A 23,122-nucleotide genomic window follows, 5' to 3' on the forward strand; every position below is an offset into this window, starting at 1 on the left:
TGGCAAGAAGATATTCTCGTGCCTTAGTTTGGGACTGCGGTCTTCCAACACTGCATGCCTTTTGGGCCGCTACACCCACTCTCTGTGGGAGACGGTGGCGGAAGTGCTGCCAGAGTGTCCGTTGGAGGTACGGGCCAAACTCAGCCAAGCCCTTGTGGAGGGCCGGGACGCAGCCAGGTATTCCATCAGGTGTGGACTGGATACTACTGACTCGCTGGGCAGAGCGATGGCTACGACAGTGGCGGTCAGACGCCACGCCTGGCTGAGATCCGCCAATTTTTCGGCAGACGTTCAGAACACTCTGATGGACATGCCGTTCGATGGCCGTCGCCTCTTTGGCGACAAGGCAGACCACGCGCTTGAGCGCTTTAAGGACTCCAGGGCTACGGCCAAGTCCTTGGGCCTTTCGGCCCCGCGCCAGCAAACGGGTGCCTTTCGCTCCTTTCGTGGCCAAGGAGGGGCGTCCCCACACGTGCCGTCAACCACTCGCCGCAGACTATTGTCCAGCGCGGTGGCGGCCGTGGAAACCGCCACGGAGGCGGTCGGAGAACCAGGCGGAGTCAGTCCACACCTGCCCCCGCGGCATCCACCTCTAAACCCTCCTAGTCTGTGCTTTTCGGCCCACGTGACGCCAGTGGGAGGCAGGGTTCGCCATCACCACTCTCACTGGCGCACTGTCACTTCGGACAGGTGGGTGCTGCAGATCGTCCGGAGGGCTACTCCCTCCCCTTCGAGACGACTCCTCAAGCCATGCCACCGCAACACCACCGCGTATCGGGGGATCACTTGCGGCTCCTGCAGGAGGAAGTTTCGGCCCTCTTGGCCAAGGGGGCCATCGAGCGCGTTCCTGGGCCAGAAGTAGGACGTGGTTCCTACTCCCACTACTTCCTGGTACCCAAGAAGGGCAAAGGGGGCCTACACCCTATCTTGGATCTGAGGAACGTCAACTGCTTCCTCCGGAAGGAGAAGTTCAAAATGCTGACTCTGGCCTAGGTCTTAGCTGCCCTAGACCCAGGAGACTGGATGGTAGCGTTGGACTTGCAGGACGCGTATTTCCACATCCCCGTCCTGCCGGCCCACCGGCGTTACCTGCAGTTCACGGTAGGCCACGAGCACTTTCAGTTTACTGTGCTCCCCTTCGGCCTTACCAGCGTCCCACGGGTGTTCACGAAGGTGATGGCGGTGGTCGCAGCTCATCTGCGCAGGTTGGGGGTCTGTCTTCCCCTACCTCGACGACTGGTTGTTGAAGGCGGGCTCGCCCCAGACAGTCGTCCGCCACCTCCAGACTACGGCGGATCTCCTGCACCTGCTGGGATTTTCCATCAATGTGCCGAAGTCACACCTGTGCCCCTCTCAGAAGCTCCTTTTCATCGGAGCGGTTCTCGACTCGGCGCAGTTTCGGGTTTACCCACCCGAATAGCGGGTTCGGGATATACAGGCTCTGATTCCGATCTTCCGGCCTTTATCCCGACTTTCGGTCAGGTTGACGCTGCGGCTCCTGGGGCTGATGGCCTCCTGCATCCTTCTGGTGCATCACGCACGGTGGCGGATGCGGGCTCTGCAGTGGGACCTGAAGTTTCAGTGGGCCCAGCATCAGGGCAACCTGTCCGACCATGTCCTGATCTCGGAGGGCACTGCGAGACAGCTGCAGTGGTGGCTCACGGACCGCGATTGGGTCAACGGCAGATCCCTCTCCCTTCCCCAACCGGAGCACGTAGTTGTGACGGAAGCGTCCCTCCAGGGCTGGGGAGGCCACTTGGGAGAGGCGGAGATCAGAGGACTCTGGTCTCCGGCGGAGTCCCGGCTCCATATCAACCTTTTGGAGCTGCGGGCGATTCGTCTAGCACTGAAGGCATTCCTCCCGTCTGTCCGAGGGAGTGTAGTGTAGGTGTTTATGGACAACACCACCGCCATGTGGTACTGCAACAAACAAGGCGGGGTGGGGCGTGGACCCTCTGCCAGGAGGCTCTGCGCCTCTGGCAATGGCTGGAACATCAGGGCGTGACTCTTATGGTTCAACACCTGGCAGGTTCTCTGAACGCCAGGGCGGACGAACTCCGCCAACGGTGCTCGATGGATCACAAATGGCGTCTGAACTCTGACGTGGCGCAAGGCCTCTTTCAGCAGTGGGGAGAGCCTTGGTTAGATCTATTCGCCACCGAAGAGAACGCGCAATGTCATCAGTTCTACGCGTTGGAATTTCCAAGGCGGCACTCGCTCGGAGACGCTTTTCGTCGCGAGTGGAGCATGCTGTCTGTTGTACGCCTTTCCGCCTATACCACTTCTGCCCAGAGTGCTGAAGAAGATCAAGCGTGACCGGGCACAAGTCATCCTTGTGGCTCCAGACTGGGCACAAAGGTACTGGTATCCCGAGCTACTCAGTATGTCAGTCGATCCCCCGGTACGTCTGCCTCTTCAGGAGGACCTTCTGTCGCAACAGCAGGGGACGGTCCTCTACCCGAACCTGTCCAGTCTCCACCTCCATGCTTGGAGATTGAGCGGAGACAGTTGAGGCCATTTGACTTGCCTCCTGAAGTCTGTAACATCATTCTGGCAGCCAGGCGTCCACCAACAAAGTCGGTATACGCCTGCAGGTGGAATAGATTTGTGGCATGGTGCACAGCAAAGGCTATGGATCCCCTCAATGCCCCTCTTTCTGAGGTTCTCCTCTTTCTTCTCTCTTGCCCAGCAGGGCTCTGCTCTGGGCACTGTTAAGGGCTATCTTTCAGCTCTTTCAGCTTTTCTGAGGCTGCCTGACCAACCTTCTTTGTTCAAGTCCCCTATCGTTAATCTATTCCTGAAGGGCATCACTCATACACTCCCTCCTGTTCCCTTCGTGATGCCTCAGTGGGACTTGAACCTGGTTCTTACGTTTCTGATGTGCGCTCCCTTTGAGCCACTTCACAACTGTCATCTTCGCCTTCTTTCTTTGAAGACTGCCTTCCAGGTAGCCATCACCTCTGCCAGGAGAGTGAGTGAGCTCCAGGCTCTATCCTGTAAGCCTCCTTTCCTTTCAGTCCATCCGGACAAGGTTGTGTTACGAACGAGGCCCTCCTTCCTACCCAAGGTAGTCACGGCCTTCCACATTGGGCAATCCATCACCTTGCCCACCTTCTTTCCGCCTCCGCACCCTTCGAGAGAGGAGGAGAGGCTCCACCGTCTGGACCCAAAACGTGCGCTCTCATTTTATTTGAATCGCACACAACAGTTCCGGGTGGATGATCAACTCTTTGTTGGATACACAGGCGCTAAGAAAGGGAAAGCGGTGCACAAGCGGACCACCTCCCAGTGGATTATCTTGTGCATCCAGGCGTGTTACTCCTTGGCTAAGAAGGAACCCCCTGTTGGGGCTGAGGGCTCATTCCACTCGAGCCACAGCCACTACAACTGCCTTCGGCAGAGGTGTGCCCTTGCTGGACATTTGCCAGGCGGCTACTTGGGCCTCGCTGCACACGTTTGCAAGACACTATTGCCTGAACAGTCAAGTCCGGAGGGATGGCTACTTTGGCCGTTCCGTCCTCCAGGACTTTCTGGTGTGATTATTGGTTCGCAGACCCACCACCGGGGTTGGTATTGCTGGGGTATCTATTCTAAGGTAAGGAATCTATCACTAACGTGTCTCTTTCAGATGCACAAGTTACTACTTGTGTAACGATACATCTGTAAGAGACATTAGTTGATGATAGATTCCTTACCGACCCACCCATCCTCCCCATTCTGTGAACCGATATCTAGGGTTAAGGTCATCCCCTTTCAGAGCCCTAGTTTCATGGCACCAGTGTTGGTTTTTGGCATGGCTCTGCGCTTCTGGCGCGGAAAAGCTGTGTCTAAGAACTGACGTCAGCACGCGGAGGCGGCGTCTAAGTACTCCGACGTCATCACGGCGCCCACGACGCCGACGACGGATACGGAGCCGCAGACGACTCCTACCGACGCGCAAGGGTACTGCTACGCAAAAGTTTCCGGATCCAGTCTGACGCCTGGGGATATTCTAAGGTAAGGAATCTATCACTAACTAATATCTCTTACAGATATATCGTTACACAAGTAGTAACTTGTGCATCTAGCTCAATGGATTTTTCTACAAAAATACACTTTGCAGAAGGGCAATAAACTTTGTAAACACAATAGGTACAGGGGTTGAAGTAGGCAACACAATTCTACACACAATTTAGCATTGAGCTCAATGGATTTTCTTATATAAACACAGTTGATTACTTTGTAGATTACTTTTGTAATTCCAGGACTGCATCCTAGATTCAGTCCTAGGGTCTAAGCTGAAAACAGTTTAGTAAAAACATTTGGTTATTGCAAGCAATGATTTGTAAGGAATATAAAGGTATTTTCAAAGTTCACACTTAAAAACTTTTCAGTGAAAATCTAGCAATGTTATCCAATGGGAAAAAATTCAGGTCATAGGTAAAGTACGTTCTTGTTACCTTTGTAATCCATTACTGGGCTCCTAGGTCCAGCACTGGGAACTCTACCTAAGACAGGTAAGCAATTACGTTTCATTAGTTTGTAAGATTTTTAAGGAATATTTTAGAGTTTCAAAACTTCACACTTAGAAGATTTTTCGAGTCAAACCAGTCAATGTTATCCTCTGGCAGGAAAGTGAGTTAACGTTTTTCAGGTGAGTACTCGACTGGTGAAGTTAAGGTTCTGGGCACATACTTAGAGGTCCCCCAGGATCAGGTACGTACAGTTGGTACACCCTCGGCGGCACTGGGGCAGCCGGTTGCAGAGGTAGTTAGGCCCAATGATATCCAATCAGGGGAAGGGGGCCTCCGGTTGGGGGCCAGAGGTACTCTGGCTGCTGGGTGCAGGGTGCTTTTGAGCCGTCGGGCGCTCAATGTTGTTAAATGGGAAAGGTAAAAAGGGACCAAAGGCTGCAGACTCGGGACAGTGATTCTTCAGGTGCGACCCCCACTTCGAAGGTAAGTTGGGATCTTGGAGAAGAGGTAGGTACCCCAAAGGGAGGCACAGGGAGCTGCAGGGCGCCGGGTGCAGGGGTGTCTTTGGGTATCGGAAAAGCTTACCCTCAGCTGGTCGCGGTTGAAGGGATCCCTGGTTCGTCGAGGAGGGTCTTTGGGCTCTGGACTTTGGGTCCCAGTCGCCTTGGGGACGTCCTCGTGGTCTTGGATCACTCTGGCACGGGCAGGGCTTGGCGGGTGCAGAGTGGGTTGGTCTTGTGCTTCCTGGCTGGCATCTGGGGTAGGGTTGTTGAAGCAGAGCCTCTGCTTATGGGAGTCCCAGTCTTTAAGAGAGTCAAGGGAGGCAGGTCTTCCTGGTGTCGCATGGTTGCTGTCCGCAGAAGTCGCCAGGATTAAGCAGGAGCAGGTTCCAGGATCGACAGGCCGGTAGGGCTGGGGCCAAGTCACTTGCTGTTGTCCTGTTAGCAGCTGCGCGGCGGGTCGTCTTCTTGATCTTCTTTCTTCTTTTCGGGATCCGAGGAAGGAAGGTTCAGGAAGCCCCTAAATACTGAATTTAGGGGCGTTACTGGTAGGGCAAGGGCAGGGACCAGTAGGTCCCTGTCCTGGGGTGGGTACACCCCGAGTCTGCTCCTCTGGTGGAAGGGGGGCAGGAGCCTAGCTGTGATTGAGCAGGGCTCACCATCTTCAAGATGGCCGGAGCCCGGGGTTGTGCTTCACCTCACCTCGCCTCTCCCTCCTGAGTGGTGGGGTTGGCACAGGCTGGCACCCCCCCTTCCTGATGTAGGGTTTCCCGCCAGAGTGGTGTCAGAACTGGTGGGGGGGCCTGTTCTGACCCCCACTCTGGGCATTATGGTCTTAGGTTGTAGTCCTCTTTAATAAGGTTCTAGATTAGGGTATTGCCGTTGCACTCTTTCAGAATCAACACTTTCCCAGTCTCTGGCACAAGAGAAATGAATAGGGGCTGATGTGAGTGCGCCGGAGTGCGCACTGTATGAATTTATTGAAGTCCCTCTGTGTTGCTTCCGGTGTGCATATGGACCTAGCATACCCTTCCAGTACAGTAAATGGTCTGGAGTAGCTCACATAGGCGGCAGGTCTTTAAAGCTTCCCCCTGCCCATCCTGTGGGAGTAGACCTAGCACCTCGCCCAGGATGTGCATTGTTGCAGGCCCAGGAGAGCGGGGGGCTCTCCACCCAGGGGTCCAGCAACATGTCTGCTGTGTGGCAGCCTAGGCAGTCTCTCAGTCCAGACGTGGATTGTAGGTTAGGGTTTTAGGAGGCATCTCTAAGATGCCCTCTGGTGCATTTTACATTAAAACTCACACTGGCATAAGTTCGGGTGTATTGTGCTGAGAAGTTTGATACCAAATTTCTCAGTCTTCAGTGAAGCCATCTTGGTGCTGTGGAGTTCGTAATGGCGACCTCCCAGCACCATATACTCCTAATGGCATCACTGCACTTACAGTGCCCAGGAATGGCCCTGGGTACTGTAGGGGCAGAGGGCTCAGGCGCCTGTGCCCACACCACTGGCATAGAGCACCCAGTTAGAGGGGTGACTGATGTATGCCTGGGCAGTGGGTTTGTGGGCATGGCACAGGGATGTGTGCCATGTCGACTCTGTTAAGTTCTGTACTTAGACACTCAGCCTGCAAAGGCAGTGAGTGGGTGTCAGGGTACATGGCCCCTAAGGGTGGCACAATAAGTGCTGCAGCCCTTAGGGGTCTTCTCTGGTCACCATGCCCTGGGTACATAGGGTACCATTTACTAGGGGCTGATAGGGGGCCAGAGATGCCAATGGGGTTTTAGTTTCAACACAGTTTTAGGGAAGGAACACAGGCCCTGGGCACCTGATTGGCAGGAGCCCAGGGCACGCTCAGTCAAAGCACATCAGCAGTTAAGAAAAGTGGGGGCATACCAATGTAAGAAAGAATGGCACTTTCTCACACCTAAGGGAAGTCACACGTATTTCACCAGAGCAACATTTTTGATCTCAGTGCTTGCCAGATGTATTTCTATGGCGGAAATTGTTATCCAGCAACATGGACGCCTCCTGCTCCTTAGCTAGGTGCTATTGCTTGGATTCAGAGGTCAGGAAGGATAGTCCTTGAATGTGTTCAGTAAGCCAGGATTTCTTCTTCTGATTACTGCTTCAGACTCTCAAACCTGGGAGGAGATGTTGCTTTGGAATGTAATCAACAGGTTAGGAATTTGCAGGTAGGAGTAACTATCTTCCCATTGGAAATCCATCTGCAGATTCCTCATCGATCACACCCACCTCCCCATTCTGAATTATGGTCTTAGGTAGTAGTCATCTTTAATAAGGTTCCAGAGTAGGGTATTGCCGCTGCAATCTTTCAGAATCATTAACACTTTCCCAGTCTCTGGCACGAGAGAAATGAATAGGGGCTGATGTGAGTGCGCCGGAGTGCGCACTGTATGAATTTATTGAAGTCCCCCTGTGTTGCTTCCGGCGTGCATATGGACCTAGCATTCCCTTCCAGTACAGGAGAGCTTTGTAAAGTTTCTGGATCTAGTCTGCAACTGGGGATATTTATCAGGAGAGGAATGTGGGGGTAAATAGAACATCACCCAGAAAGGTTTACCAAAGTTAAGTAACATTTTTTTTAAATCCTGATTAGAAACCGGTTTTCTATACAAATTACCAATTGCTAGCCAATATAATGGCTCTTGACACACTTATTTCGTTGGATACATTTATTAAATCTCAAACTGCATCTCTTGTCGTTTAGTTTAACGTTCTATACTAATTATACCATGTTTGAAAATTATAGATGAATCCATGCTGGAGTAAAATTACGATATTAAGGGATATCGGTATTCAGAGCCACTTAGGATTAGTTACAAAATTTTCAGAAACTTATTAACCTGCTCTTTTGTCGTCTAGGAGTACTTATTGATGCAATGAGGAAGGGCTATTGGATTATTTTGGATGAGTTGAATTTGGCTCCTACAGATGTCCTCGAAGCCCTAAATAGGTTGCTTGATGATAATCGGGAGTTGTTTGTTACCGAAACACAAGAAGTTGTCAAAGCACATCCCAGATTCATGCTTTTTGCTACGCAGAATCCACCAGGAGCTTATGGAGGCAGGAAGGTTTGTTTAATAGTTTGGTCTTTTTGCATGTAAATAATTTAACATACCATGCAATGCTTTTTAGCCATATGACTTTGTTTTCTAATTTTCAAAAATGTATGAAGGCTTTTACCTGTAATGCTTGTTAGATTGTTGATTGCATGTTTTAGCCGCTGTTGCAGACTGACTTCTTATAGATTTGGAGCCGGGTTCTTTGTAGCTTGAAATTAATTTAATCTTAATGTATATTTTCTAGAGCTTGCTAACTGTCTAAAAGAAGTCCCAATTTTGTGTACCAATGTAATATTGTGCATTGCAGATGTATATTTCCTATGCATTGCACCTTTATGGAAGTGTATGTTATTATTGCAGACTTTTTGCCATTTTTCACTCTGCATCCAAAAGCGTTTAACCCTTTTATCATGCCTATACCAAAATTAATTTCAGAATCCTATAGGGATTTTTTTGGGCCCTTAATGGAGCACAGCCAACCAATTGGAGGCAAGATCAGCAATACTTTTTAGATTGACAGAGCACATCATCAGACAGGTGATTGTCTGGAATGGGTAGTCCTTGCCCTTCATTGAGAATCATACACACCTTCCACCATCCCTGGAAAGACTGACTGAGGACAATCTGTCTTGCGTCCAGAAGTGCAAGACCTTTTGGCCAAAGGGGCTATCGAGAGTGTGCTTGCACCAGAAGTATTTCCCAAGGTTGTTCACTTACTTTCAGGTGCCACAGAAGGACGGAGGTCTTACTCCTATTTTAGACTTGCACCTTCTCAACGCCTTCCTCCTGAAGGAAATATTCAACATCACACTGGCCCATGTCCTGTCTGTCCTCGACCCCAGAGACTGGATGGTTGTATTGGATGTGCAGGACACCTATTTCCATATACCCATTCTGCACGCCCTTCGGCGCTACATGCTGTTCGTGTTGGGGCACAAGCATTTTTATTTTGCTGTTTCCCTTGGGTGTCAGCAGTGCCTCTTGGGTGTTCACGAAAGTGATGGCGGTAGTACCAACGCACCTTCAGAGAACGAGAATACAAGTCTTCTCCTACCTTGACGACTGTCTGTTGAAGGCAGGCAGCCAACACGCACCTCAATACTATAGCCAACCTCCTGTCATTTTTGGTGTTCACTAAAAATGTGCCAATGTCACACCTGACTCCTTCCAGACTCTCCCCTCCATTGGAAACGATTCAGTTTCGTGCCTTTTCCCTAGAAAGGAGAGTTCTAGACATTAAGTCTATGATCCCAATCTTTGAGCCTCTGTTCTGGCTTTCAGGGTGGTCGACTCAGATGTTGCTGAGACAACGGCCAAGCACAACAGGTGCCATATGCATGCTCAGCAGTGGGATCTGAGGTCTCAGTGGGCCTAACACCAAGACACCTCTCCATCTATGTTCAGATATCAGAGGGCACTGGGAAAGACCTGCAGTGGTGGTTACTGGACCAAGCTTGAATTAGTAGCAGACTCCTCTCCCTACACTATCCAGAGCTGCCAGTGGTGGCCGATGCAGCACCACTTCTGGGCCACCTGGGAGAGGTGGAGATCAGAGGTCTCTAGTGTTTGACAGATGCCAAGCTTCATATCAACCTCCTGGAGCTGCAGGCCATCCTCTTAGCATTGAAAGCCTTCCTTCTGTCCAATGGGAAGCTGGTCCAGCTGCTTAGGATACCACCACCACCATTTGGTATGCAACAAGCTGAACATATTGGGGTCCTGCGCCCTTGCCAGAAGGCTGTACGTCTCTGGAAATGGCTGGACCACTAAAGAATCTTCCTGGTGGTGAACTTCTTGACATGATCTTTCAGTGCCAGGGTAGACAAACTCCGCCTTCGAGGCCTAGCAGCTGACGAGTGGCAGTCACACCAGGCCTCTTCCTTGAATGGGGAGACTTTTGACTTTATCTGTTCACTATGTCTGCAGTTCTGGGTGTTGGGAGTATCCAGGAGTGGAACTCGGACTCATGTATGACTTGCCGCCAAAACCTCTTTCGCCCCAAGTTCTGAAGATCACCATTACCGACTAAGCACAAGTCATCCTAGTGGCCCAGGAATACTGACACGAGAGTATAGTATTAAAGCTCATGGGCTTGGGCATTTGTTCTGACTGCTCATCCGCAAGGCCCTGTTGTCACACAAATGGGACAGGGTTTTACACCCAGACCTTCGCTATCTTCACCTTATGCTTGTATGTTGAGCATGCAACAGCTGAACACCTTTATCGTTTTTAGGTCGAGCATTGGAGACCTCTTGTATACTTTAGTATACCTATTTGCTTACTTGAATATGTGGACACGAGTCGGACGCGCGCTTTTTCAGTGTCAGATTTTTCCTTGTGAGCGGGCGTTTGCTGCTGGCATGAGCTGTGAGTATGTACGGTGGCGTCAGCAGCGTCTGTTCTCGCGCTCCCCCATGCTTTCACTTTTGCGACGCCACATGAGCCTCTGGCAGGCACCTTCACTGCCGCCGACCTCTCCCCCACAGTGCTTGTTAAATGAATGTCACTGAGTGCTCCTTTACATGTAATTGTATACATGTTCTTGCTGCTTTCACTCGGTGATTCATTAGCTAGTGTAGGGGCTAAGTTATGAGAAACGCGCATTTTTTCCACCATGCCCACAAAGTCAACAGGGAGGCTCCTGCCGCATTTTCTCCATATGAGTGGTAGCATTCTAGACCATTGTTGGAAGCCGGTTGTAAACAAATCGTTTAATTAAGTTTTCGATTTTGTGACAGAAGCCTGGCTAAGAATAAATCTTAGTGCAATCTATAGTTGGCCATTGTGCTAACATCCATATGTGAAAGAGACAACGTGCAGTTCAGTGCGGGAAGGTTGTTTAGTCGCACCACTGACGCGAAAGGTAAAAGTAATTGGAGTGGGCTGCCTCAGCTGAGTCCATTGCAGTCTGTCAGCACTGCCACGGGGGAACATGGACGTGCAGGTGGCTCCGCTCCGCGCTTGGGATGACTTCTTCCCTGGATCCAACTGCTTCGCCCGGCCAGATTTCAAGGACGTCTCGAAATGAAACAAACGGGTGGTCATTAACCTGCTTTACTACCAGACCAACTACCTAGTGGCGGCCGGGGTATTCGCATTGGTAGGGTGAGTGTGTTTTTCGAGCCCGCACGCAGCATTTTGCAGCTTCCGAAACATTGTGGCCACAGTACTTGCTGGGACTAGGGACTGCTGCTAGCAGTGTCCGGATGAGAGAGACCCTGCCCCTGAGATAGTCAGTCAGCAGGATGTGTATTTATATTGCACTTATAAACGGTAGATGTGCGTGATTATAGTTACCCACAAACTGTAGACATGTGGTATTTAACTCTTTAAAAAACAGGAGTTTATTATGAATACACAACACTAATCAAAACACCGTATGTGCAGAAGAGAAAACCATTTTCCATCAGGAAAGTTCAAGTATCTTGAAGAGGACTCTGTCGAACAAACTGTTTATTTCGATCCTAAACATTCGGAGATTTGATACAGTTACATTCAACACTCAAAGTTTACATGTTCCTCCCCCTAATTACACCCTCGACAGGAAACCCTGAGACTAACACAAAAATATATTAAACTTTTGGTTGAGTGACGCCAAAGAACAGGATGCTCTATATCGGTTGTCTCCCTGGTTCTGTGTGAATTTGAATGGCCAGATGACTTACCAAGCAGGCAAGGTTCAATAGTTAGATTTTTATTGAAAACAAATATTCCTGGCAGCGTTGCAGATGAAGCACAGGCCCAGGATAGACTGTCTTGCCGGCTACAGGGGTTCTGTGGATGTTTTAATATATTTACAACAGGAGTGATAGCTATTGAGATAGCAGGCTGGTCGGCACAACATGCGGGACTGGGACGTCCTCCTACAACCAGGGCAACTTAGTTTAAAAAACAAAAACTCAGCCCCAGACTGCAGCACGCCACTGCTCTGCATGAGGATCTTTTCTGAATGCCGCCCTCCCTTCACCAACAAGACGAACCTACACGGAGAGCAGGGATAGAGACATAGCCCCCACCCCTCCGGAATAGCTTTAAGGATAAACACAGCCCTGTGTGCCTGCTAGTTTGAGCACGCTAAGCTGTTTGAAAACAGTCTACGGGTTCTCACAATCAGTGGAAATGCGAATCAGATCAGGGACAGAAAGATCGATGTCTGTTTTCGGTGTTTGCCTGGAACTTGCTTAAAGGTCATTTCATTGTGGATGTGCCTGTGGTAGGACTTGATCCCATTCCGTCTTTAAATGTCCTCCACACCTCTCAACCCACCTTGTTCCCCAAACCCCAGGGCGCTGCCCTTCCTCCTACAACTCTCCTCCAAACCTCACCACCTTCATTTTCTTTCCTCTTCACACCAACTTACCCACCACACAATATTTCTCCAATCTAGGTTGGTTGCCCAAAGTTCTCCTCCATGCTTCACCACAAAGTCTTCCCCACACTTCACTGAGCCTCACCACACCTCTCCTTCATGCCCCAACATATTGTCCTCATGCCTCTTTTATGCCACTCTACCACCGCTCACCACATTGTCCTGTTCACAGTTCGCTACGCCTTTTCTCAATCCCACTTGCCTCACCTTTCTTCTATTCTTCTACTTCTCTCACCTTTCCTCAGTGCTCCAGATTGTCTCGCCTTTCTTCTGTTCTTCTACTTCTCTTATCTTTCCTCAGTCCTGCTGGTCTCACCCTATCATCCCCAGGTGTTAATGAATGCTTATTGAATTGGTTCATGGTTACATATCACAAACCTACCTGAGCAGAGCCAAGCTCTGCACTTTAGTGAATGTTGCGAGGTCATGCAAAATCACATACATTAAGTGGAGATTTACTTCTTTTGAATTATACAGGTGCATCACAGGCTACACATTTACAATCGTAGGCACAGGGAGATTAGTTGCAGTGCTCAGTCAGACTAGTTCTAGCCTGCGGTCCACCAAAACTACACTGAAATAAACAGGGCGCCAATATGCTACTCACTTCTAATTTCGATTGATACGTTTCCCTTCAGAAAGACGAGCATGTACCACTGGTTTGATTAGTACTATATTTGGGCGTTATGCTGGTACTAATGAGGTGCAGCCAATGCCCAGAAAGTGCTACCAAGTTTAACAAGTATTTTTTTCCCCTTTTGCGTTTTGGGACTTGTCTTATTTGTGGCTCGTTTCTTCTTCGTCCTATCAACCAGACCCCTTTGGTCAGCAACCTACTACCAATCCCTCCCTGCTACATCATTTAGTTCACTGTGTTGCTTCCTCGTGTTTCCCCCCTGTGCCCTCCTTTCCACTGCCTTATCCATAAGGCACTTTGAGGTGACATGTCATGAAAGGAGTGCTAACCACTATAGCTTCAACCAGCATCACACTGTCTGTGTAAGGTTCACTTTATGCATTGTCAGCAGCGTAGCCAGTGTGTCCTGGGCCCTGGAGCAAGTTAGGAAATGGCCCCCTGGATGCGGTTTGTGCCCACCTTCAAACCGCCCTTACAGTACAAGCACCGGGGGAGGGAGGCGGGTTAGCAGCAGGCCTCTCCACATGTCTCGGCTCGTTATGCTGAAGATATATCACTGTCGGAGCACTTAAGAGATTGGTTGTAAAGAACGCTGGCCGCCCGCTACAGTGTGTACACTCTTTCTGCTCCTGCTGCGAGGCTCCCAGCACGATGGGGCATCAAGTTGAACACAAAGTCAGATATACTGCTACTGTCCGCTCAGTGTCCTCAGCGATTCACTGTTTCCTACAAGGGGAGTACTGGCTAAAAAGGTAGCTACGTATTAGGGGTAGATGTCCTTACTTGGCTGACGGTGCAGCGCTGTCGCAAGAGTCCCGCAGCTGCCCCAAGTGAGTGTTCTGGCTCTGCTCTATTGAATTAGGGTATGACCCCAGGCCTCCACAATGCCGTGCTGCTACACCCCCGAGACATCCCAGCTGGCACAATCACTGTGTTACCTCAGGGGTTCTGAGGCTTCTTTGCTTCTCCGGGCTCTGCCGAGTGGATCTGGGGCACCCTAAACCAGCTACTGGCCACCGTCTGTCTGTTGTAGCTGCAGGCCACCCCTTGACTTCAGTGGTGTGGAGAGCATGGGACTCGCGTCTGAGCATACCCATCCCACTCGGGGTGACAAATGCAAAAATAACAGTTGATGGATAGAATGCAGAACAATGTCATACATTCACCCCAGTACAGAGATCTGGGCCTAAATGCATCTTTTTTTGCACTCTACACCACCTCAGTTCAGACATGGCCATATGCAAATCAGCCTTAACCCTGTGCCTCATGGGAACAGTCCAGCCCGAACTGCCAAGCCATGTCTTTCCCAGACCGGAATCAAGCATCCTAGGACCGGTTTCTGGCTATCAGCTGTCTTCAGCCAGAATAGCTTGACTCCAGTGGTGTGGAGAGCATGGGACTCGCGTATTAGCATACCCATCTCACTCGGGGTGACAAATGCAAAAATAATAGTTGATGGACAGAATGCAGAACAATGTCATACATTCACCCCAGTACAGAGATCTGGGCCTAAATCCATCGTTTTTTTTGCACTCCACACCACCCCAGTTCAGGGAAGACATGGCTTGGCAGTTCGGGCTGGACTGTTCCCATGAGGCACAGGGTCAAGGCTGATTTGCATATGGCCATTTTTGAACTGGGATGGCTTAATGAGCAAAATAACAATGGATTAAACCCAGATCTGTGACTGGGGGTGAATGTTTTGCCATTGTGCAACATTCCGTCAATCATCTTGTGTGTTTTGTAACTAGAGTACATCCTTGACCCTGGGGAACCCCTGAGTCAACCCCCAGAACCTCAACTCCCACTACCAAATACTTACCTCAAAACACATAACACTATTTTCCTCCATAGTATAACATTGACTGTTTTTCTGTGAAAAGTTTCAAAGTGTGGAGTTTGAGAAACTAAACAAATTCTCTCAAATTGCATAATCTAATAAAAACGATTTTATTTACCTGTTTTCAGGACATATCCCTGCATAGTATCTAGGTATACTACTCTGTGTAAGCCTAGTAATCTCAAAGGTTACTTAGCTGCCATTTTACTAAAAAGCCTATTCAAGTCTAGGTGCTGCATTTACTAAGTATTGCATTTCTCTGCATCCGTACTGTAAATCAAACCAAAGTGCATACACAATTATAATTCAAACTGTATTTGAATTGCATTACTACTGTAAAGTATGTATTGCTTACCTGTGCCAGGCTTGCTTAGTTCTATAAAATAAAAAAAACTGAAAGAATATTTTTATACAAAAACAATAGTTTTGAAGTTCATTCTTTGAGTGTGTGAATTTATTTGCTGACTGAGTGTGTACAACAAATGCTTAACACTGTCCTTTGATACTGCCTTACTGCTCGACCACACTGCCACAAATAGAGAGTAATGTTCTATCTAACTTTCCCTCTGCCTACGTTTGGGGTTCCACTGGACTCTGTGCCCACTATACCTCACTTCGGTATATCATGTTCGAGGCATGTGGGCTGCTAAATTCATATCTTTGCATTAGATCGCCACCTAGTGTTGGGTCCGGATGATCGCACATTGTTGTCCTGGAAGAGTCTTCGAAGTATCCTGAGATGGGTGGCTCCTCCCCTGGACTACAGTGCGCATGGGCATCGGCTCCATCCCCAGATTGTTTTTTTCCGCCATTGGGTTCGGATGCGGTCTCGACGTCTCTCCGTCGGAACCGAATAAACATCATTTTTTACGGCCAAAAGGCTTTGGGTTTCTTTACGTCGGTATTGTTTGCGTTCGGTCTCGAGTTTCTTCCGTCTCTCGGAGCCGGAATCACCGGAGTTTCTAACTACTCTTCGGACATCGAGGCCTTCTCATCGCGACTCGACACTAAGTTCCCAACATGGAGCGGAGTCCGTTTAAACTCTGTCCGCTCTGTGGGTCCAAATACCCACATGTAGATGTACACCCGGTCTGCAATAAGTGCCTTTCTCCAGACCATGATGAAGGAAGTTGCCGGGCCTGTGCGAAGTTCAGGTCGAAGAAAACTCTAACGATTCGGCGCGCGGTGCGCCTTGTGGCCAAACAGACGGCCCCGGATCCGGATAACATCTTCGGCGACCAAGAAGAAGAAGACCAGAGCCATCATCTTCAAATCTCCCCGCCTGAGACGGAGGTCGAGGCCGATCCGGAATATGACGACGACGGAGTCGTGGGTCAGGGCCTTGAATATGTCGACGAGGTAGGGGACGACGTGATGGTTTATGGGGCCGAGGAAGATAGCTCAGGGGACGAGCTATGCCCCGAAGTTGAAGAACATCAGGAGGGGGTCGCGGGATCGCCTGTCGGCCTTACCCAAGACCCTGTAGCGCAAGCCACGGCCCCGCCTGTCGGCCCGGCCACGGACATACTTGCTGCGCCTAGGGTTTCGAAACCGAAACTGAAAGCAACGGTCTCGACTACACCTAAGATGGCCGACCCGAAACCGAAACCGAAAGTTAAGGACTCGAACGTCCCTAAGATGGCGGTCGTAACGGCGAAAACAAATAAACCGGCGGCCTTATCGACTCCGTCGACCTCCGGTCCGCAGAAGTCGAAGAAGCACGGCGATTCCACGGGGTCGAAATCGGCGCCGGAGGAGAGATCCTCTAAAAAGGGGGGCACGCACAAGACAAGCGCGCCGGCGCCGGCGAAGCCAGCTAAGGCGACCGACACTGCCCCGGCTCCATCGGGGACATCTGCGCATCGATCCAGGGACTCGGGGTCGGCGCCGTCCATCCCTCCAAAGGACCAACGGAACGTCGCATCCGAAGGCAAGGCCACCTCATCGGTGCCAAAGACATCGGTCACCGACGCATCTCTCGTGGCTGCTTCACTACAAAGAATTAAGGACAAGGTTCTTTCCTCGTCGACGCCAACGCCGTCGACGCAGAAGGCGGCAGACGTCCCGGTCAAGCCGGCAAGTAAGCTCCTTTTCCTTCTACCGCCAAAAGTGGTGCCAAAGGCCTTTTCCTCGAAATCGACGCCAAAGAAGTCGGATTCCTCTACGGCGGGGACATCTTCGGGTCAAGTGCTCGACCCTGAAGAGGATTCGGAGTGTTTTATAGACGCGGACACGGGGAAGTTAACTCTTTATAAGAGGAAGATCACTTCGCAGCCGGTGGAATCCTACATCATTCCCCTAAAGAAGAAGAAGGTTCCACAGGACGCATCAGGCCTCATGGAACCTATTCTACCTCCTGTGGGAAGGAGCCCAACACCGTCTCCAGACCACTCTGACAGTGGGGACTATGGTGAAGATGAACAATACACGTTCCCAGTAAATGAACCTGATGCACAGCCAGATTCTTATTATGGCATTGGGGACCAAGGCAACCAAGATGTGGGGCAAGACCCACAGTCCTTCAGTACACGTGCATCCCCTACGGAGGATTCAGCAGGTTTTCATGCACTGATTGAGAGGGCAGCTGCTAATCACGACGTGGACATGCATGCTGACCCAGTTGAGGAAGACTTTCTATTCGACACTTTTTCAGTTTCAGAAAGAAATGTAAAGACACTGCCTATGCTCAAAGGGGTCCTCAAGCACGCTGCGGACATCTTTAAAGAGCCTACCAGGGCAAGGGTGGTCAACCCACGTATTGAAAAAAAGTACAGACCAGCCCCTGCAGACCCTGCATACATTCGAGGACAGTTGCCGCTTGACTCCTTGGTGGTAGCAAACGCACGCAAGAGGGCCAACTCCCAAACAACGGGTGAAGCTCCTCCCCCGGATAAGGAGTCCAAAGTGCTAGAGGCAGGAGGCAAAAGAGTGGCTGCACAGGCTGCCAATTTCTGGCGTATTGCAAATACACAGGCACTACTGGCACGTTATGATCGATCACATTACGACACACTAGAGCAAATTGTAGAACACCTGCCTCCGCAGTTTCAAGAGGGCACCAGAATGCTTATACAGGAGGGACAACTGATCTCCAACGCGGCCATAAAGTGCGCACTTGATGTCGCGGACACGGCCGCTAGGGCCGTTAACACCAGTGTCATGCTCAGAAGACAGGCTTGGCTCCGCATATCGGGGTTCAAACCTGACATTCAAACAACCATACTTAATCAACCAGTCAATCCAGATAGACTGTTTGGTCCAGATGTTGACACCACCCTGGAAAAGATTAAAAAGGACACCGAAACTGCTAAATCGATGGGGGCCCTACAATCTCAGCAGTTTCGGGGCAATAATTTTCGTCGCTCAGGTGCCCGTGGAGTCACCAGAGGACAGATGGGTCAACAGTCACAGTTCCCTAGAGGTGGAGCACAGTCCTCGTACCCCAAACAAAACAAGAGGGGCTACAGGGGAAACAGCAACAAAGGACGTGGCAAAGGAGGCAACAATTCACGCTCCTCTGCCCCAAGCAACCAGTGACTCTCTGTCACTGCCCCCCGACCATTTAACACCTGTCGGGGGGAGAATACAGCAGTTCCTGCCCGTCTGGACCAACATCACCACAGACAGGTGGGTGCGACAACTTATACAGTACGGTTATTGTCTAGAGTTACAGTCCACTCCACCCAACATTCCGCCAAGGCAAAGACCTATGTCCGCAGAGCACTTGCACTTATTGCAGCAGGAAGTGTTGGTGATGCTGCAAAAAGGGGCAATCGAGCTCGTGCCAGTGGGGGAGGAAGGCACAGGGGTTTATTCTCTGTACTTCCTCATTCCAAAGAAGGATGGATCTCTCAGACCAATTCTGGATCTCCGTCCCCTCAATCTGTACATACTGTCAGAGCATTTCCACATGCTTACACTGCAGCAGATTCTTCCTATGTTAAACAAAGGAGACTTCTTAGCAACCTTAGATCTCAAGGATGCTTATTTCCACATTCCATTACATCCGTCCCACAGAAAGTACCTCAGGTTCACTATCCAGGGCGCGCATTATCAGTTCAAAGTCCTACCCTTCGGAGTCACGACTGCCCCAAGGGTCTTTACCAAGTGTCTGGCGACTGTAGCAGCGCACCTCAGGAGGCAGAACATCCATGTCTACCCCTACCTAGACGACTGGCTCGTTCAAGCCAGATCGGAACAGCAGTGCGCCGCGGACATGTCGACTACCATTCACCTCCTTCACGACCTGGGTTTCTCGTTGAATTACCCGAAGTCACACCTTCAGCCGGCACACGTCCGGCAGTTTCTGGGTGCGACGATCAATACCCTGACGGCCTCGGCACGACCAAACCAGGTCAGGATAGACGGCATGCAGTCCTTAATCCAGAAGTTCAGACCGGGACACTCGCTTCCAGCAAGAGTGTTCATGCAGTTGATAGGCATGATGGCCTCCTGCATCTTCATAGTCCCTCACGCACGGTTGCATATGCGCCCGCTCCAGGAGTGCTTAGCAAATCAGTGGACACAGGCTCAGGGGCAATTAACAGACCTAGTGTTGGTTACCAGTCGGGCATACAACTCTCTGCATTGGTGGACTCCACACAACCTTTGCAAGGGCCGACTGTTCCAGGAGCCAGTGCCACAGGTTATCCTGACAACGGACGCATCTCTCCAGGGATGGGGAGCACACCTGCTCACTTACACAGTGCAGGGACTATGGACGACGCAGCAACAGAAGATGCACATCAACTATCTGGAACTGATGGCGATCTTCATGGCGCTCAAGTCCTTCATTGTACATCTGTGCAACAAAGTGGTGTTAATCCGGACGGACAACATGACCGCGATGTACTACATCCAAAAGCAGGGGGGCACCCACTCACCACAGCTGTCTCACCTGGCTCAGAGCATGTGGAAGTGGTCCATTCAGAGGAACATCTTCCTCATGGCAGAACACCTCCCGGGGAAGGACAATCAGATGGCGGATCTGCTCAGCAGATACAGTCATCAAATGCACGAGTGGGAGATACATCCATCGGTACTCCAGCCGTACTTCCAAAGGTGGGGGCGTCCAGACATAGACCTGTTCGCCACAAGGGAAAACGCAAAATGCCAAAGCTTCGCCGCCAGGTTCCCACACCCCCAATCGCAGGGCAATGCGATATGGATGAACTGGTCAGGCAAATTTGCTTACGCTTTTCCCCCGACACCCCTGATACCACTGGTGGCGAGGAAACTACGGCAACACTCCATGACACTCATCCTAGTTGCTCCAACGTGGGCGCGCCAAGCATGGTACACCACGTTCCTCGAGCTCTCAGTGGTCCCGCATCAAAGACTGCGCCTCACGCCCAGACTTCTGACGCAGAACCATGGAGAAATTCAGCATCCAGATCCGCAACAGCTCAACCTAGCGATCTGGCTCCTGAAGTCTTAGAGTTTGGATACCTGAACCTCCCTCCTGAATGCATGAACATCATCAAGGAGGCGAGGAAGCCGTCAACCAGAGCATGCTATGCCGCAAAATGGAAGCGTTTTGTCATTTACTGTGCAAACAATGACATAAACCCGCTAGATGCATCTATCCCTAACATCATTTGCTATCTGTTACACCTTTACAAGTGCAAACTAGCGTACACTTCTATTCGGATACATCTATCCGCCATCGCAGCTTACCTTCAAAATAGGCAGCATCTCTCAGTCTTCAGGGTGCCTGCAATTAAAGCGTTTCTTGAAGGACTGAAACGAGTCATTCCACCAAGAACACCGCCAGCTCCCGTGTGGAACCTCAATGTGGTCCTCACCAGGCTGATGGGACCACCGTTTGAGCCAATGCACTCGTGCGAACTGCAATTCCTAACGTGGAAAGTTGCTTTCCTAATTGCCATTACGTCACTAAGACGCGTAAGTGAGTTGCAAGCACTCACGATACAAGAGCCTTTCATCCAAATTCATCCAAATAGGGTGGTACTACGTACTAACCCCAAATTCCTTCCAAAGGTGGTGTCACATTTTCATCTCAACCAAACTATCGATTTGCCTGCATTCTTCCAGAACCCACAAACAGTGGCGGAAAGGATGCTCCATACCTTGGACGTACGGAGGGCATTGATGTACTACATAGACAGGACACAACACTTTAGGAAGACGAAACAACTCTTTGTTGCCTTCTCACCACAACACAAAGGCAACCCAATTTCCAAAGCAGGAATAGCCAGATGGATTGTTAAGTGCATCCAAATCTGTTATCATAAAGCCAAGCGCACTTTAACAATACCCCCAAAGGCACACTCCACACGCAAGTTGGGGGCATCCATGGCTTTCCTTGGTAACATTCCTCTAGAGGATATTTGCAGAGCAGCCACGTGGGTTACACCACATACCTTTACAAAACACTACTGTGTTGATGTACATTCCAAACAGCAAGCGGCTGTAGGGCAGGCTGTTCTCAAGACACTTTTTCAGGTTTCTGCAGCTGGCACGGGCAACCGCCGCTGATGGAGGGACTGCTATGTATTCTATGCAAAGATATGAATTTAGCAGCCCACATGCCTCGAACTGAATATGCTACTTACCAGTATGCATCTGTTCTTGGCATGTAGGGCTGCTAACATTCATATCGCCCGCCCTCCTCCCCGGTGCCTGTCGCAGCTGCAGATATACTATTGTATTCAATCATTAGCATGGACATCCTTTATACTTGCCACTCCATCCTCTGCCACAATGGCGAAAAACAATCTGGGGATGGAGCCGATGCCCATGCGCACTGTAGTCCAGGGGAGGAGCCACCCATCTCAGGATACTTCGAAGACTCTTCCAGGACAACAATGTGCGATCATCCGGACCCAACACTAGGTGGCGATCTAATGCAAAGATATGAATGTTAGCAGCCCTACATGCCAAGAACAGATGCATACTGGTAAGTAGCATATTCAATACAGAGCCAGATTCCTACACTGTGCCAAAGATGAAGGATGTCCAGTCCTGTACAGGCATGCATTTTAAACAGCTTTGTCGAGTACTGAATGTGCTACAATTGGTTGCTATATATAGAACTGTCATTTTGTCAGCTCATGTCTTAATTATAGGTAAATCACTTCAAATATTTTTCTATAAAATCAAGTCTCATTTCCAATGTTTACGAAGCCTTAACAAAATCCATATAACTATTATGTGTATGTCTAATGTTGTAAAGTTTGATATAGCAGAGTTAGTAAAGTGTTCTGGGAGGTGTTCTATGAAGACGCCCATGGTTTAAAATGTAGCAAAAAACTATTCTTGTTCAACTTGACAAATGAACTACTATATTTTAAAGTTAATCTAATGTTCACTAAACTCCGCACTGGGGACTCAAAAATATACTGAGGGGTGTGCGTTCAAGTGACACTCAAGCCCCTTTAACTCATGGGGACCCTCTCTATGCATACCCTAGTGAATGAAAATGTCTTTCTTGAGGGCATGGCACTATGAAGACTGTAAATGCTTAGATGTGGGGTTTTGGTGGGTGTTGTGCAGGGGCGATTGGCAAACAGGCCCACTTTCTGGGCTCTAATTTGTAGAATTTTTTCAATAGTGAAAAAAGTCACTCAAGCTAAATTATGTTCGAGGCATGTGGGCTGCTGAATTCATATCTGTGCATAGATCGCCACCTAGTGTTGGGTTCGGATGATTGCACATTGTTGTCCTGGAAGAGTCTTCGAAGTATCACGAGATAGGTGGCTCCTCCCCCGGACTACAGTGCGCATGGGCATCCTCTCCATCCTCAGATTGTTTTTTTTCCGCCATTGGGTTCGGATGTACTTTTCTTTACTCAAGTTCGGAAACTTTTCTAAAGGCCAAAAGGCCTTTGGGTCGTCTGTATTGTTTCGATCGGTGCCGAGATCTTGTTCCAGTTATTCTTGAGCATGACGTCGAAAAGAGCCGCGTGGCCTTTTCGACAGCGGAGACCGATCGTCGATGGAACGGAGCCCGTTCAAACGATGCCCCCTTTGTAACTCTAAGTACCCGCACATCGATGTACACTTGGTGTGCAACAAGTGCTTATCACCAGAGCACAATGAGGACAACTGTCTAGCTTGTGCTCGATTCAGGTCGAAGAAGACGCTTAGACTCCGACGTGCAGCGAGGCAAACTATGTCGAAGCCAGCGCCCGACCCGGTGAATATCTTCGAAGAGGATGATGAGGTCGTCGAGACTGAGGATCCAGAACTGCAGTTGAATCCCGGTTCGGAGCATGAC

At 50.0% G+C, this 23,122-nt stretch overlaps 1 protein-coding gene across 1 annotated transcript in view; it reads left to right on the forward strand.

Moving 5' to 3' along the window:
* MDN1 (midasin AAA ATPase 1) overlaps positions 1–23,122 on the forward strand; it is a 2,142,100-nt gene that overhangs the window by 357,507 nt on the left and 1,761,471 nt on the right. Inside the window, exon 25 of the mRNA XM_086926648.1 lies at positions 7,839–8,047. Coding sequence (XP_086782774.1) covers positions 7,839–8,047 — 209 coding nt within the window. The remainder of the gene's footprint in view (positions 1–7,838; positions 8,048–23,122) is intronic.

This window comes from Lissotriton vulgaris, chromosome 6 (genome assembly GCF_964263255.1).
Source record: "Lissotriton vulgaris chromosome 6, aLisVul1.2, whole genome shotgun sequence".
In the NCBI taxonomy this organism is placed as follows: domain Eukaryota; kingdom Metazoa; phylum Chordata; class Amphibia; order Caudata; family Salamandridae; genus Lissotriton; species Lissotriton vulgaris.